Source organism: Egretta garzetta, unplaced genomic scaffold (genome assembly GCF_000687185.1).
Source record: "Egretta garzetta isolate BGI_Z169 unplaced genomic scaffold, ASM68718v1 scaffold81, whole genome shotgun sequence".
NCBI lineage: Eukaryota > Metazoa > Chordata > Aves > Pelecaniformes > Ardeidae > Egretta > Egretta garzetta.
This window is the reverse complement of record NW_009258671.1, coordinates 5,532,991-5,545,835: the sequence shown is the minus strand read 5'-3', so window position 1 is coordinate 5,545,835 and position 12,845 is coordinate 5,532,991. Positions and strand designations below refer to the sequence as shown.

General features: G+C 41.7%; 1 protein-coding gene across 1 annotated transcript in view; it reads left to right on the top strand.

The window, feature by feature from the left end:
* ITPR2 (inositol 1,4,5-trisphosphate receptor type 2) overlaps nt 1-12,845 on the top strand; it is a 240,872-nt gene that overhangs the window by 196,488 nt on the left and 31,539 nt on the right. The window contains exons 49-53 of the mRNA XM_035888507.1: nt 3,074-3,199; nt 6,076-6,251; nt 7,546-7,710; nt 9,860-10,055; nt 12,141-12,233. Of these exons, the coding sequence (XP_035744400.1) occupies nt 3,074-3,199; nt 6,076-6,251; nt 7,546-7,710; nt 9,860-10,055; nt 12,141-12,233 (756 nt within the window). The remainder of the gene's footprint in view (nt 1-3,073; nt 3,200-6,075; nt 6,252-7,545; nt 7,711-9,859; nt 10,056-12,140; nt 12,234-12,845) is intronic.

Here is a 12,845-nt window from a genome sequence, read left to right as displayed (position 1 = left end):
GGGGAGAGGCCCTCTGCCAGCCCAGCCACTGTCAACTCTGCCCTTTGCTTTTGGAGCAGAGAATCAAGGTTGCAAACTAATTAAGCATCTACAGTATCCCTGAGGGATAAGGAAGAAAGTTGTATTTGATATATATATATATAAAAAAAATTATATATATGTGTATTTATTTATATTTTAAAACATATATTTATATGTAATTTTTTTATGGATATATAAAAATACCCAAGAGTAGTCACTTCATTCACTGCTAAAATGTAGATGCTGCTGGGGTATATATATATATAAAAAAAATTATATATATGTGTATTTATTTATATTTTAAAACATATATTTATATGTAATTTTTTTATGGATATATAAAAATACCCAAGAGTAGTCACTTCATTCACTGCTAAAATGTAGATGCTGCTGGGGTGGCATCTACACATCAGCTACTCACAGCAGCATTATGCAATTGATTAGGAAGGAAGAATAGCATCTATGGTCAGAGCAGCTGGGGGTTTGGATAGTCAAAGCAGTATGGTTTAATGTAGCATCCTTAACATGATGGAAACATGAATGCTGGTTGCAGTTTTTATAAATGTCAATTCCCAGGCTATAATTTTCAGAGGCAGTAGTAAGTTTTCAGTGTGACTCCTATCAGCCCAGGTCCGCTTCCCGTGGTGGCACTGTAAGAACTTGTCTGTACTGACAAACTGACCAGAATAGAAGTTGAAAAATAAATTATTCCAGAATAACTCCCTATCTGCACACTCTATTTGGGAATAAAAGTCACTACATTGTAGAAAAATTACTCTGGTAACAAAATTGTATCTGTGTTTCTTGCTTAAGAAATACAAATAAAAGAGCCCAACCCTACACTTACATAGACCAGACCTGCCTAATGCTATAAGCAAAGAAAATTGGTTTATTTTTATTCAGAACAGAAATTCCTCGATTCCTTTCATCAGTGGAATGGCCCACAAGTCTCCATGTGTTTTTTTATTTGAAAAGATAATATAGGTTGAGGCTTGGTTCATTCTTTAGCCAAATGTCTGTTAGCATGCAGTCTGCATTGCTTAAATTGACACATGTCATTTGCAATGGCTCCAAATGCTTAAATCTCAGCAGCCAACAGCATAAGGTTATCAGAATGAAATCTGAATATTTTCCTAATCACAATTAAAGTCTATTTAGTCTAAAGCCTGAGACAGTCATATGCAGCTGAGGGAGTCTACTGTTTATAAAAAGTTAGGTGGTTGCAGGCAAGCCAAGAATATGCTCTGCATACTTGCACGAGGCTATCAGTACTTTAAAATCTAATTAACAGGAATACATCGTCTTCAAATAAACCTCTCTGGCTAGAATTTTTTTCACACCATTGCACACAGAATCTTGGTTTAAATGTTCATTTAAACTTATTGTAGTGCAGTCATATACATGAAGTGCTTGCCTGGATCTTAGTACCCTCTGATATTGTTCCTAGCCTTTTTGCTGAATCGTTTATGTGATTCTGGACACAATATCTTAACCCTGTTTTGTCCTATTTCCCTTTTTAGTATTTTCTAACTATGTTATAGGTTCTTTGGGTTATAGACTTTCAACAGATAAGGAGAAGGCTGAGTTATTCAACAACTTTTTTGCCTCAGTCTTCACTGGTAACCTCTCTCTTCACCCCTTCCAAGTCAATGGACCACAAAATGGGGGCGAGGGGAGTAAAGCCCCTCCCACTGTAAGGGAAGATCAGGTTTGTGACCACCCGAGGAACCTGAACATACATAAGTCTATGGGACCTGATGAGATGCATCCCAGACTCCTGCGAGAATTGGCTGGTGTAGGTAGTTGCCGAGCCACTCTCCATAATATTTGAAAAGTCATGGCAGTCAGGTGGAGTCCCTGGGGACTGGAAGAAGGGAAGCATTGTGCCCATCTTTAAAAAGTGTAGAAAGGAGGACCCTGGGAACTACCAACCTCTCACCTCTGTGCCTGGGAAGATCTTGGAACAGATCGTCCTAGAAGCTATGCTAAAGCACATGGAGGACTGGGAGGTAATTCGAGACAGCCAGCATGGCTTCACCTTTAGACTGGATGTAAGGAAGAAATTCTTTACAATGAGGGTGGTAAAACACTGGAGCGGGTTGCCCAGAGGGGTGGTGGAGGCCCCATCCCTGGAAACATTCAAGGCCAGGTTGGATGGGGCTCTGAGCAACCTGATCTAGTTAGCGGTGTCCCTGCTCACTGCAGGGGGGTTGGACTAGATGACCTCTAGGGGTCCCTTCCAACCCAAAGCATTCTATGATTCTGTGATTCTATTTCTGTGTATTTGTACAGCACTTCACATACGGAGATCCTGGCTTCATTTGAGTCAACCTTTTAAGCAGGAGTACAGAGCTGTTTGTCAGCAGGTAACCGTGGACGTCTGAGGATCATGCAAGAAGTAGTCAGCTTTCACAGAATCAAATCCCAGTCAGACCAAATTTTACCTGTTCCCCAAAATAGATCAAGATGTATTTAGTTTGACAGAGGTGGGGAAAATACTGCTGTTCTGCAACCTTGGCTATTCCATCATTCTTTGAATAATGTTGCTGGTGTACCTGGTCCAAATGGGTCATCTGGATCATAGAATCATAGAATGTTTTGGGTTGGAAGGGACCCCTAGAGGTCATCTAGTCCAACCCCCATGCAGTGAGCAGGGACACCGCTAACTATGACCCGTTCTGGCTCCTCTGGTTGACTGGCAAGCAAGAGTGCTAAAATCTATTTGTTTGCTTGATTTTGTGTCTCCATGCACAGAGGCTACAGTTTCAGAGGCAGGTGAAAAGACTGCTTCACAAAAGATCCAGTCCTAAAAATCTTAGCAGAGGCAAAACTCTGATATATAATAAACTGTAATGGGATATTTGGGTTAAAAGCTCTGCTTGAAACTATGGTTTATGGCAAACCAATGTTTAATATTGGTCTATATTAGTTAATTTTGAAGATCTGCATATTTTCTTCATTAATCTGTATTTTTTAATTCCCTTGAGGCCATTACTGATTGAGTTCCTGCCCACTTTCATTTCATTGATTGCTGCTCTTCTCCCCTTTCTAGATAATCCACCCCTGTTTTGGTTCTCCAGACACATCTCTCTCTGGGGGAGCATTTCCTTCAACCTCGCTGTATTCATCAATTTAGCAGTTGCTCTGTTCTACCCCTTTGGAGATGACGGAGATGAAGGCAAGTAGAGTTTGGGTTTATTTTTCCTTTTAATTTTAGATGCTTTCAGTTCTAAGGTAACAGTTGTATAAAACTGCATCTTCAGGTATGCTCGTATCTGCAGAACCCATTTAGTAGCTTCTAAGTAGGTTCCAGATGTTGTCTGAAATATGGTAGTTGTTCTTCTGTGTGTGGCGTGTCCCATGCAACACGAAGTAAAATGGACAGACCATAGCTGCTAAACTGAAGATTATCTAGATGATCTAGGCTAATTATTTTTCCTTTTTCTTTTTTTTTTTTTAATATTGCCATATTGCAGCGTCCTACTGCACACATTCAGTTACTGCTTCTGAGCTGTAGGATTCCTGGCAGCAGAGGGAAAGAGATTCCTTAGAACTGGCCGTTTTGCATGATTTGCAGTCTTAAAAACGTATGAAATGGAATGATTTGAAAACCAGTTTGTTGGGCCTTGACTGTTGTGTTTGTTGGGTTAAAAGGACATAACTGCTGCAGAGGATAAATGCGTTATATAAAGATATGCTTAAAACCTATGATTTTGTCTCTGCTTCATCACATGTCACAGGAAATATAACAAATAATAAATTTCATTAAATAAATGCAGCAGACTAGCGGGAGGCCTCTTTGAATCCAAAACAAGCTTAATTGGGATAAAGGGAGACTAAGTAGTTCAGAATACCGGTAACGGGAGCAGAGCCGTTCACCTCTGGGTCTTTGATTCCTTTCCAGTCCAGTCAGTAATGTGACTGCACGTCACCTCTCTCTGGTGGCATGTGAACTGGGCTGGTGGAAGCTGTCCAGCTTCTAGTAGATACACGTGCTTTTCACAAGCACCAGAGTTGGCACCAGCAGACATTCCTGTTGGCTGGCTAAACAGAAAGGCAGCAGATTAAAGTATATTGGCATGGAGACCGCGTTGCCCTTTCCCCCTCCGGGGTGGTCTCTGCAGGTCACGGCACAGGCGTCTCCCCAGCATTCCCGTAGCAAAGTTTGCAGGGCTGAGCTGTGCAAAAGGGGAGCGTTTGTACTCAGCGCTTTCCTGTTTGTAAACTGAAGAGTCACTTGGAGGGCACGCATGTTAGAGCCCATGCAGGATGAGAGGAGAAGTAAAGAGTTAAAAATAAACCTTTGAAGCTAGCAAATTTTAGCTAATCTATACTCGTGGAAATCCTCTGGTCTGCAATCGGGAGGTATTAATACTTATTTTGAACTGCAGACTTATATGGTATTAGTTTAAGTGGCCCCAGTAATCCAGTGATTTCAGTGATAGCGCATCTCAGGATTCCAGTTCCCAGTGCCTGTAAAAGCAAAAGCGATTCCTGAGCGATAAACAGTAGGTGTGGCCCAACGGGATTAGCAGGTCATGAGGCGGCCTCCTTACTTCCAGCCTCCCCCTCCACCAAAACCCCATCTCACAGCTGGAGTTTGTCTCCCATTTGTCCCCTTTAGCTTGTGTAAATCCCACCCCACCCCCCGCCCCCAAATGTCTGAGGTGCCTGGGCTGAACTAATCATCCCACAAATGCTGCCGTTCAGTGGATTTCTGCAGTTCTTACGTCACGTGACATAAGCGAACTTGTGCTCCAGATGAGGACTCCTTGCCTCCAGCATGCACGTCAGCACACGTTACGGGTGTGGGTCCTGCAACGTGAAATCGTTTGACCTGCAGCGGGGAGGAAGGAAAAATGGTTTGTTAAAGAAACGCTGAGTACTTTGGCCTCACCTTTCAGACCCACTTGGAAGTTATTTTTTTAGGATCCATTAAAAGTTTCCAAATCTTTTTGGCGAAGAAACTGACAGAGCCGACCTTGAACCTCCTGCCAAGGATATAAACACTCCTGAACTTTGGAAAAGTTCAGATGCCATCTGAATGTTGAGGCCAGGGCCCCATCTCGCTGTTTTCTAATCCCACCGGTGCTGCTCAGCTGTGCATCTGTTGCCAAAGAGATAGCATGATTTCTATTGTGAGTCTAGCTAAATTTTCTATTCCCTTCTCCCCCGTCGCTGACCTCTCAGTTCATCGGATAACAATAGAAGTCAGTGTACAAGTGTGACAGTGCCCCCAGATCTGAATGTGCTTTTTATATCACAGCAACGTGGTGTGTTTCCCCAGGGCTGTAAGCAGAGGAGAGGGGGAAAACAGGGGCAGCGCTCAAAACTCGGGGAGAGCCTGGAGCCAGCATCTTGCAGAGCAGCAGGCAGGCTCTGAAGGCAGTGGCTCACATGGCTGCAGGAGCTCAGCAAGACCCGGGTCCCGCTGCCTCCCCGGGAGCAAGGCACAGCGATTCAGCTGCTCTCGGCAATGCAGATGCTGCCTGTTCCTGCCCAAGTCCCCGTGGCTGCTTCCCGCTGCGGCAAGTGCCTTGCTCCCGTGCCGAGGCGGAGGCTCCCGCTGAACACCCGCAGCCGTTCAGAAGAAAGCTGCTTTTCTTAAAATCGGGGCACTTCGGTGCTGGTGGGGATCGAAACGTGACACTGCGGCGCGGTGCCACTTGCTGCGTCCACCCCGAGGACCGGCTGTTTCTGTAGCTGAGCCATCATGGAATTAGACTGGGGGAGCCCTAATGATCCCTGCAGAAGGGAGCTGATTAATAGCTTGCTCCAGGAGAAGGGTAAACTGTTTCATCTCTGAGCGCTCCTTGGATTTTAATGGAAATTTCATTAGCTGCTCTTATTATTACCTGTGCAAAAATCAACAATACCATGATGATAACAGTTCTTGCTGCAATTAGGGCAAGTTGTGGTCAGCAATTGTGATGCATGAATCACGCTTTTTGTTAGCTATATTGGCAAAGGAATCGATCTTTTGGATCTGTTTCTTGGTGAAAAATGGACTCTCCAAAGATGCCTTTCTCAAATCTCCTTTTCTCCTCTATACAGGCACGCTCTCTCCGTTGTTTTCACTCCTCCTTTGGATAGCAGTGGCGTTTTGTACAGCAATGCTGTTTTTCATCTCCAAGCCTGTTGGTATTCGACCCTTTTTGGTGTCTGTTATTCTCAGGTCTATATATACTATAGGGCTTGGTCCTACCTTGATACTTCTTGGTGCTGCTAATGTAAGTACTTAAAAAGCAAGCAGAATTTCCCTTTCAGCAGAAGCAGAGACATTAAGGGTCTCCTATTAAAAAAAAGCCCTTGATTAGAGCTGTGCAAAGAACTTCTTTTTCTGGTTCACTGGTTAAGCCAAAAAAATAAATCATTTCTAGTCATCCTGAAACAGCAGCATCAGCAAAATGGGAAGCTAAGAAAAAAGCTGTTTTGGTTTTGTGCATATGCAAATATTTTAAAAATAAAAACAATATGAAATTTAAAGAAATAGTGCCAAATAAGGGGAATCAAAATTACAGTTTCTTATGTTAAAAGAACAATTTTCTCTACAATGTGCTCTGCAAAATTGACACAAATTTGTGGGATGTTTCTGTGAGCTTAAATATGTTTTTGAGAAGAAAGAAGTTTTTAAAACGAAAAATCCTCTCAGCATGTTTACTGAGCTTGGTAGGATACACAGTCATGCTCTCAAGTCACCTATTTAGATTTCTGCCTGACTGCTACAGCTCTAAGTCACCTTAGCACCAGGCAGCAAAGTGTTGGGCTCTTTGCCACCAGTTCTGTGAGAATTTCACATACTTAAAACTACCCTAATGTACAGTCGAAGGTAAAGGCAAGTAAGCAGCGCTTGCCCGTGTCAAATTTGTGAAGGAAAAAACCACGCTGAGTCCTCATTGCTTGTCCTAGACTGCCAAGCAGATGAGGTTAGCCCCTTTCGTATTTACCTCTGCGCTGCTGTTTGCGTGCAGGCAAAGCTCGGGAGCAGTGGAGGATCTGATGCTGTTGCTTAAATGCTATACTACAAAAGTGCCCCCAGTGTTTGGGGTTTTTTTTAGGGATTTTATATAGGAAAACATGATCTGAAGGAAATGGTAGATCTCACACGCACCCCACACACTTTCTGTTGTGTTACTATTGTTCTCTTTGTAGTAGCCGGCCCAGCTGTTCTTACATGGTCTTGGGTCTAAACTCAGAACTGTTGGGAATTCACTCCCCAGTTTTCTTTTAATGCCTTGTGGCATTAAGCCCGCCCTACCTACTCACTCATGCTATAGAAATAAATCACGATGTAATGAGGCACAGTGCAGGGTTAGAGGGGTGATGTATGGCCACGTACCCTCATGGGCTCGTTCCCACTGTACCCTGGGAGCTGGATTTCTCTCATCTCGCTCCAGCTATCTAAAAGTTGAGCACTGAGTCAAAGCAACCTATCTAGACTTTTGCACGCTGCAACAATGCAAACAGTAAATAACAGGATTTTTCTGATGGAATAAACCTAGCTTTTCTAATTCCACCCCCCAGCTTTGTAACAAAATAGTGTTTCTGGTGAGCTTTGTTGGGAACCGTGGAACATTCACCCGTGGCTACAGAGCGGTCATCATGGACATGGCTTTTCTCTATCACGTAGCCTATGTCCTCGTCTGCATGCTGGGCCTCTGTGTGCACGAATTCTTCTATAGTTTCCTGGTAAGTATGTGCTTCTGTGGAGGGGAAAACTGCAAAAATAGAAAATACCGTTACCCGTGCAGCTGTTTTCAATTTCTTCCTGACAATCAAGCCAAATCATGTGTATTTTTAGCATGCCGTTGTGTTGCTGCCCCTTAGGAGCTGCTGTTTTCATTAGAACCTGGTTCTTTTAGGACTTATTTTATCTGTTTTAGAGTTGAAAGTTTGCTGATTTCTTTTCAGACAACCATCATACAGCCCACTCCTTTCTCCCGCCCTTCCCCAGCATACATATATTCTGTGTACGCTGTTCCTGCATCTAGTGTCGGTCATCATCTCTTTGGGATAGGAGTTGTCCCCTGGTCTGTGCATCATACTTATGCCAAAGGATCCCACTCCTCAGTTCATCTTGCAGCCCTAATAAAAAAAAACAAAACCCAACATATACATTACTTGGGAAATAGGGACAGCATGCCTCTGGTGTAGTGGGAAGATTCATCACTTTAAATGTATCCCACTTTCATTTTCTTTTGTTGCTGTTACCCAGATGGAATGCCTTTTTATAATATGATACAGGTGCAATGAAAATGAATCATACAAAATTATGCTAAACTCAGCTAACTGCTCCCTTCGTGCTGAATAGCAGTAAAAGGTGTTTCACCGCTCTTGTTTTCTAATCCTTTTGCTTTATACTGGAGCGTGTGAAACTTGTCGGGAGACTGACTAAATTGTGGTCATTTACATGGGTTCGCTTTCCTGTTGTCATATTTTTCTCAGCTTCCTGAAGAGTGGTGAGCTTCCAGCATTTCACAGAGGTGTGTTAAGCACACGAAAATTTTCAGGGATTCAGTCCTTAGCTCCTGTTGAAGTCAGGTTTTCCAGATCTTGACATGAAAGCCAGCTTCAAAGTTTGGGCAGATTTCAAAGGAGCCAAGATTTTGTGGCTATAGCTGCAGGACGCTTTTTCAAATGGATGTTACTCTCTTGCTTAAAAAATGCACAGCAAATTACCTGTTATTCCTTCAATGAGTAAGGTGATCTCTACCTTAAAGAACTTTCCAAAGTGCCAAGTAGTTTAAGAACTTGCTTTTTTCAGTGACTGCTATTCACAAATGTCCATGAATCACGGATGTTACAGTTGTCCAAGTTCCCAAGTTACTTCCAGGTGTTCACTTCATAGTGGAAATATTCTAAACCCTAATATTTTTTTCCTCATTTTAAGCTTTGTCTTCTACAGAATGAATGATAACTGTCTTTCCTCTTTCTTCCTTTATTATTAATCCTTTCACAAGGCTGTGGATTTCAGATCTTGTGAATTGTGACTAATACCTTCTGTGGACCGTTTTGATAAATCATAGCGTGTCGCTTTATATCTGTAATCTGTGTGTTTTGAAGTGGAAATACATACATTATAGATAAGGTCCAAAGCACTATAGAACATCAATAGAATTGCAAGAGAAAAAAAGCTATAGTTTCTTGAAAAGGTCTTAGCACGTTTAATTGCTGGTTTAGGCCTTTGACATTTAAAGCAGTATTACCTTAATGTATACTTTTCTTTAAAGTTAAATACCAGGAAAGCATATAGTGCAGGGTAAAGAAGAACAGAAGCTTCTAGTTTTATACAAACAGTGCAGTGAATTTATCTTTGTCCTAAAGAGAGATGGCCCCGATCCTTGTACATGTGAGTGACTTTTAAACGATGACATGAGCTCACAGAAACAGTTTACAGACATGTAACTACTTGCATCCATGAGTGCCTTTTTGAGTTACAGCCCATGCATGTTTATTAGGTGGGAGATAACATGAAAAATTAATTTGTCAATGTAGATCCGTAATATGAAGACACTGATTTTTAATTTTAATCTTGACTGGGTTTGAACGTGGGGAAACAATGGATCTTGTTGGTAACCGTTACCCACATCTAGATCAGGCTCATATATAATATATACTTTGTAGCATTGGATTTTGCTGTAACCTATCTGTGCTAGATTTTCTTCTCCTATAAGTGTGCCTGGCTCCCACTGAAATCAATGTGAATTGTATGTTTATGAAGCTGAGAATTTAGAACGTGACTAGATGTATGTTTCAGTAGTTCAGGCTGTTTTCCCATGTAGCGTCTATATATTGCCTCATTTGTATTCATTTTTCCTCTACTCTCTGCTTCTCCCAGCTGTTTGATCTGGTGTACAGAGAAGAGACTTTGCTAAATGTGATAAAAAGCGTTACCCGGAATGGTCGTTCCATTATCCTCACTGCAGTGCTAGCACTCATCCTAGTTTATCTCTTCTCCATCATTGGGTTCCTCTTCTTGAAAGATGACTTTATCATGGAGGTCGACAGATTGAAAATCAGGACCCCTGTTGCAGGTATTGGTTTTTATATTAAAATTTGCTTCCAACGTATACCTTTTTTGTCTGTCTAACCTAACTTTCCTCTAAGGAAATTTAATTTTTTTTATTCGTATCTGTGGGAGCAGAACTAACTCCATACACCTTAGGACTAAATTAAATCTTTGGGTAAAATCTAATGCGTAGGGTTGTTTTAGGCTAGGTTTATCTGTTGAAATACTGAAATTTAACACTCACGCTTGATTTATTACATCTTCTTTTCTAACTCATGCTAATATAAAGAAAAAATAAATCTACATTTCCTAAACATTTGGAAGAGCAACTCGAAGTGGATTCTGTTGGTTCTCTACCCACCTTAAAAGCAGCTCATAGTGTTTTCTGTGTACTGCATGAGGCATGTGATCTTCAGATGTTCAGTAGACATATTCATTTGATTACTTTTTAAGCTTCCTCCAGCAAAAATTTATCGCAGAATCCACACTACTGCTGATAGGAGCTTTCCTGGAGCTTCTTTTAAATTCAGTGTGTATTTCATGACCATCACCATTAGTGTATAATCCTGACTTCAGTAAAATCATTGGGAGGTTTTTAACCAGTTTTTAAAAGGCCAGGATTTCCACTTTCTGGCATAAGAGATTTTACCAATGTGGATAGGGAGTTACAGACTTGCTTTGCTAGAAAAAAAAAACCAGGTCTGGTCTGTTGAGATCTTTGTATGTGCTGCCAACCAGCCTGCTGGGAGCATGGGCAGAAAAGTAACTGTCTGCATAGAAATAGCTGAGAATAGCTCGTGATTAAATTCACAGAGGCATGATTTTCCCAAATGCTGAGCTCTTCAGACCTGTACACAAGCACAGAATAACTGGTGGTGCCCACCCCGGACTGTGTGCACTCAGTGTTTGCCAGCTTCTTCCTAAATTTGTTATTTCAGGACCTAAAGCACACAAACAAGGCAAAGCTTATTCAGGACTCATGGACACGGTGTACTCCTGTAACTGTTTTGATACCATATGAAAAAAAAAGGAACACGATAGTTTTCTTTAACACACCTTGCTTCTTGCCACTGATCATCTTAAAAGGGCTATGTTGGCTTCTGTGTCACTTACTGCTCATTTTTGGGACAGAACTTAGGATCTGAAGTTTCAGTTTGAAAGATAATTGTGACCATCATAGAAGAACGGATGCGAAGGTACACGCGGCGCTGGGCTGGTCCAGAGCAGTAGTTCCTGCATGTTTGTGTTTCTTCTTGGCAGATTCTTGTGGTGAGGGTATATTCTTGCTGGCTTTATACATTGCCATTCCTGATCAAAAACTCATCAAGAAAATACGCTGATGGTAAACTGATGGAACATAATGTATCCCGAGAGAAGCGTTTCAAATTTTTTCTTCATAAAGTAGCACAAAGAGAAAGTTGGAGTGGACGTTTTCTGTGTTACACAGATTGTCTTGGACTGTTACTTTGGTTGCATGATTTTGCCTTCATTTTTTTTCTCCTTAAACCTTTTTGTGTCTCTGATTTGAAATGCAGAAAATTGTTGAAGATGCACAAGATAAAATTGATTTGATAAAATCAAGCTGATGTACACATTTACCCACTTTGGGAATGTTAAATTAGTGTTTTACACAAACCCATACATATTTACAAATGAGTACCAAACTGTGTTATAATCCTTGAAGACTCTTAAATATTCTGCATTCAGGATAACTGAACATCAACTTGGTGTCCTTCTTGTCAGATTTTGTGAATAATTTATCTAATGGTTTTAAAACTGACATTATTTTCATATCTGACAGTTGTGTCTTGCTTTGAATATATTTTGTTCTAACCAGAAGTAGCAGCATTTGATGTAGATTCATTAATTTCAGGAGATGAAATGGGAATAGCTGTGATATACAGTAAATATAAAACTGTGGGTTTGATCCTTATGATTGCTTTGAGCTGTTGAAGCAGACTGTTTGAGGAAGGAGGAATTGGTGGTATAATTTGTTCTGCTTTTTCCTCTCAACTTTTCAAATCAGTGATTCACTTCTAGAAAATAACGATTTAAAACTTTGTATCAATGCAGTATCTGTCTTTTTGTCCGTGTCCTGCTTTTTCCACAGGTGTCGGTGAAGTCCCCACTACAACCCTCACATCAATGGTGGGAGCCTGTGCAAAAGAGAACTGTTCCACGAGCATCCCAATTACTAACCCAGGTTAGTACAAAAGTTCCCCCAAACTGATGATCAATGAGAACCGAGGGATTTGAGTGTTGTTGCTGTTGCGGAGGCTGTCGCCAGCGTGAGAAGCGATGAGCGTTGTTGTAATCAGAAGTGCTCAACGGCTGCAAGGCCTGGGGCTTGGTTGGCAGCTTGCCTTTAATGCGAGTGCTTCCCACACCTGATTTCCAATTGCACTGACATTAATTTTGTTACTAAAAGAGCTTGCTGAATTGTTATTCTTTAACGTACAGGTCACTTCTTTCCAGCTGACTTTGCTGGGAGAAGCAGCTTGCTGCTTACCTGCAGCATCCTCACCTGCACACACTGGGCCACTATTAGATCCATTTAGGGCCACGTAAGTTGATTTTAATGGCATAGCACGTATCAGCAAGCTTTAGCATACACTTCTTCCGTGCTTCTAGGCCAAGGTTGTAGTGTAGCCAGAAGACCCAAGAGCCCAGATCCAGGATGAAGTTACTATGTCTTAACGCGTTACCGCGGCTCAGCTAAGCATGGGCAGCAGCCCATCTGTGCATTTCTAGCTTGTGGCAAATGGAAGGGAACAGAGACTGTCGCAAGCCTTTCTTGCGATAGCCAAGTTGTGTT